The sequence below is a fragment of the Suillus paluster genome (genome assembly GCF_016628075.1).
Source record: "Suillus paluster strain FC165 chromosome Unknown EDB91scaffold_174, whole genome shotgun sequence".
NCBI lineage: Eukaryota > Fungi > Basidiomycota > Agaricomycetes > Boletales > Suillaceae > Suillus > Suillus paluster.
In genome coordinates, this window is record NW_024537734.1 from 13891 (window position 1) to 16210 (window position 2320).

Genomic DNA, 2320 nt, shown 5'->3' on the forward strand with positions numbered 1-2320 from the left:
CTTGCCCGACTTCTCTACAACCCCCAAGGGCAATGAAGCAAAGTGGCCGCCTAAGATGTTGTGAATGTCTGATACTGAGAATGGGCCCAACATGTGGCTAAGCTTAACTTCGTCGAGGCAATATGTGCAGATGATGTCAATATTATCAAGCACTGACTTGTGATTCTTGAGGATATACATTTTTGTGAGTGGTGGCATGTTGCTGATAGGAAAACCATGCTGCAGGTTGAAGACAATATTAGGGTATACGTGTGCAAGGTTGTATTGATGCAATAGTGAATTGTAAGCTTGGGGATCATACAGGGTGATGATTCGTCGGGGCATTGCATCAACCGAGGTTAAAGAAGATACAAATGGGGGACTGATTGGTTTTGAGCAGAAGCTTTCCGATCCATGTGCTGATGATTGGGGTGTTCTTGATGGTGTGTGTGAAGGTACAACTGCTGGCTCTGTGACCATGCTGACCGCAGATGATGCAAAGGGTCGTGTCGGTAGGAGCTGACCCTTTGCCCTTCCGAAAGGACTTCGCATCAACAGATGACGAACTGTCGTTGGCAGCTTTATGAGGTGGGTAGAGATTGAACTGAGAGTTTGACCCTGACCCACTGGGCCTACTAGCTGCAAGCGTGGTTTTTATGTTGATCTTGTTCCAATGGCGAAGATAAGCAGCTGCATCTGGAAAATATTCATTGTTAAAGAAGCGTCAACATATTTCTATGTTGAAGTTCAGAACGGCCTCGAAGTTGAGGCTGAAGTCCTCCAGATCTATGCAGAATTGGCAATGGTCTGTGAAATGTTTGACTGTCTCTGTGTTGGCTATCTTGTCCATAAGTCTCAGAAAGTTGTTGGTGGCTTCATAGTATTGATCCGCTGGAAGAGAAGTCTCTACGGGAAATCCTGCACTTGCATCCATGACAACGAGCTTGGGATCGCTCAACACGAGTCCTTTCTTCATTTTGATGGAAGAAGGGTTGGCATGGATCCTCCACAAAGTGTCACTGGTTAGAAGCGTGAGAGGAACATGCAATTTTGCTTTAGTCAAGTTAAGAATGGGTTGTGGGATATTGAACATCCTGTCATTCGTCTTTGTAAAGACGGTATTAGAGGCCTTGAATACTACTGCATCTGAGTCAGGAATAGCTGCTGAAGTGGTAGTTAAAGCCATTGAGGGAGAGGGAACATGCACATGTGGGTCTCTGGAGAGTGCATGAACTAGTTTCTTTGTGGAAGGTGTAAGAGACCCAATGAGATTGAGGAGCTGCACAGCCTTGTTAGTGGCATAAGACCTAGGAGCAGGAGTAGAAGGAGGTGTTGGGAGTTCCTCCATGAAGGACTTGTGGTCTGAGACAACTTCAATGTACTCTGGATTATCCCAACATTGAGCACACTCTATATTGCGGTCAGCTTGATTGAGGTTCTCCTCAATCACAGCTTCGTGATCTTCAGGGTCTACTGAGACTGCCTTCCTTTTCCCCACCAAGGAGGCGACAGTGTCGTAATCCCCATCCGACTGTATGCTTTTACCTCCTGCACCTCAAGGGGGCCCAGAAATTCTCTAAGTTCGTCATAATGTAATAGATATAGAGTTTGACGAAGGAAAAGATGCGAGAATTCTCAACTGAAAACAAAGAGGTGAATGTGTGAAGGTAAGAAGACAAGACACGTCAACCCCAAGAAATGGGACTTGAGCTGCACACCTCGCTTAGTAAGCACTTTTTTGAGTTTGTGAGCTCTCAGGTTCATGAACCAACTCAAATGACACTTTTGATAGAGATGGGAGGGCCGAGATATTTGAATAATGTAGACTAGTGGGCCAATGGAATATAGACCAATGGGCCAATAGAACTGTAAATTATATAGATAGATGGGCCCATGGAAATGTAAATTATATAGACAGATGGGCCTATGGAACTGTACATTATATAGACAGATGGGTCAGTGAAACTATTGATTGTATGGACGGATGGACCCTGTCATATACCTGATCCGACCGCTCTGATATTGATATCCGCTCCGCTTTCCGACCCCTCCGCCCCATTCATCCTCTGCTCCATCCTATCACAAGTCCGCATTCCGCCCTACGCTTCCGCTCAACCGCTCAACTGGTCCCCTTCCATAACCTCTCCATTCAACTGGAGCTCTTTCCCCTTTTAGATATATGCCTTCTCTATTGGTACATAGACCCTTACTTCCGGATCACCGGTAATTCCTATTACCACTGGATTGCTGATTCAATGCGTACATATTGATATCCGCCCCAACTTATGTCTTCGCCTATGTAAAATACTTACAAACTATATCCTTGGTACATAGCCTTACT

General features: G+C 45.3%; 1 protein-coding gene across 1 annotated transcript; it reads right to left on the bottom strand.

The window, feature by feature from the left end:
* Positions 1 to 328: 328 nt before the first annotated feature.
* On the bottom strand, positions 329 to 1327 carry EDB91DRAFT_1088190 (uncharacterized protein; the record flags this gene model as incomplete). The annotated part of the gene is made up of 2 exons (XM_041316374.1): positions 329 to 675; positions 709 to 1327. 2 exons carry the CDS (start codon positions 1325 to 1327, stop codon positions 329 to 331), a joined length of 966 nt encoding a protein of 321 aa, XP_041169591.1.
* Positions 1328 to 2320: the final 993 nt, after the last annotated feature.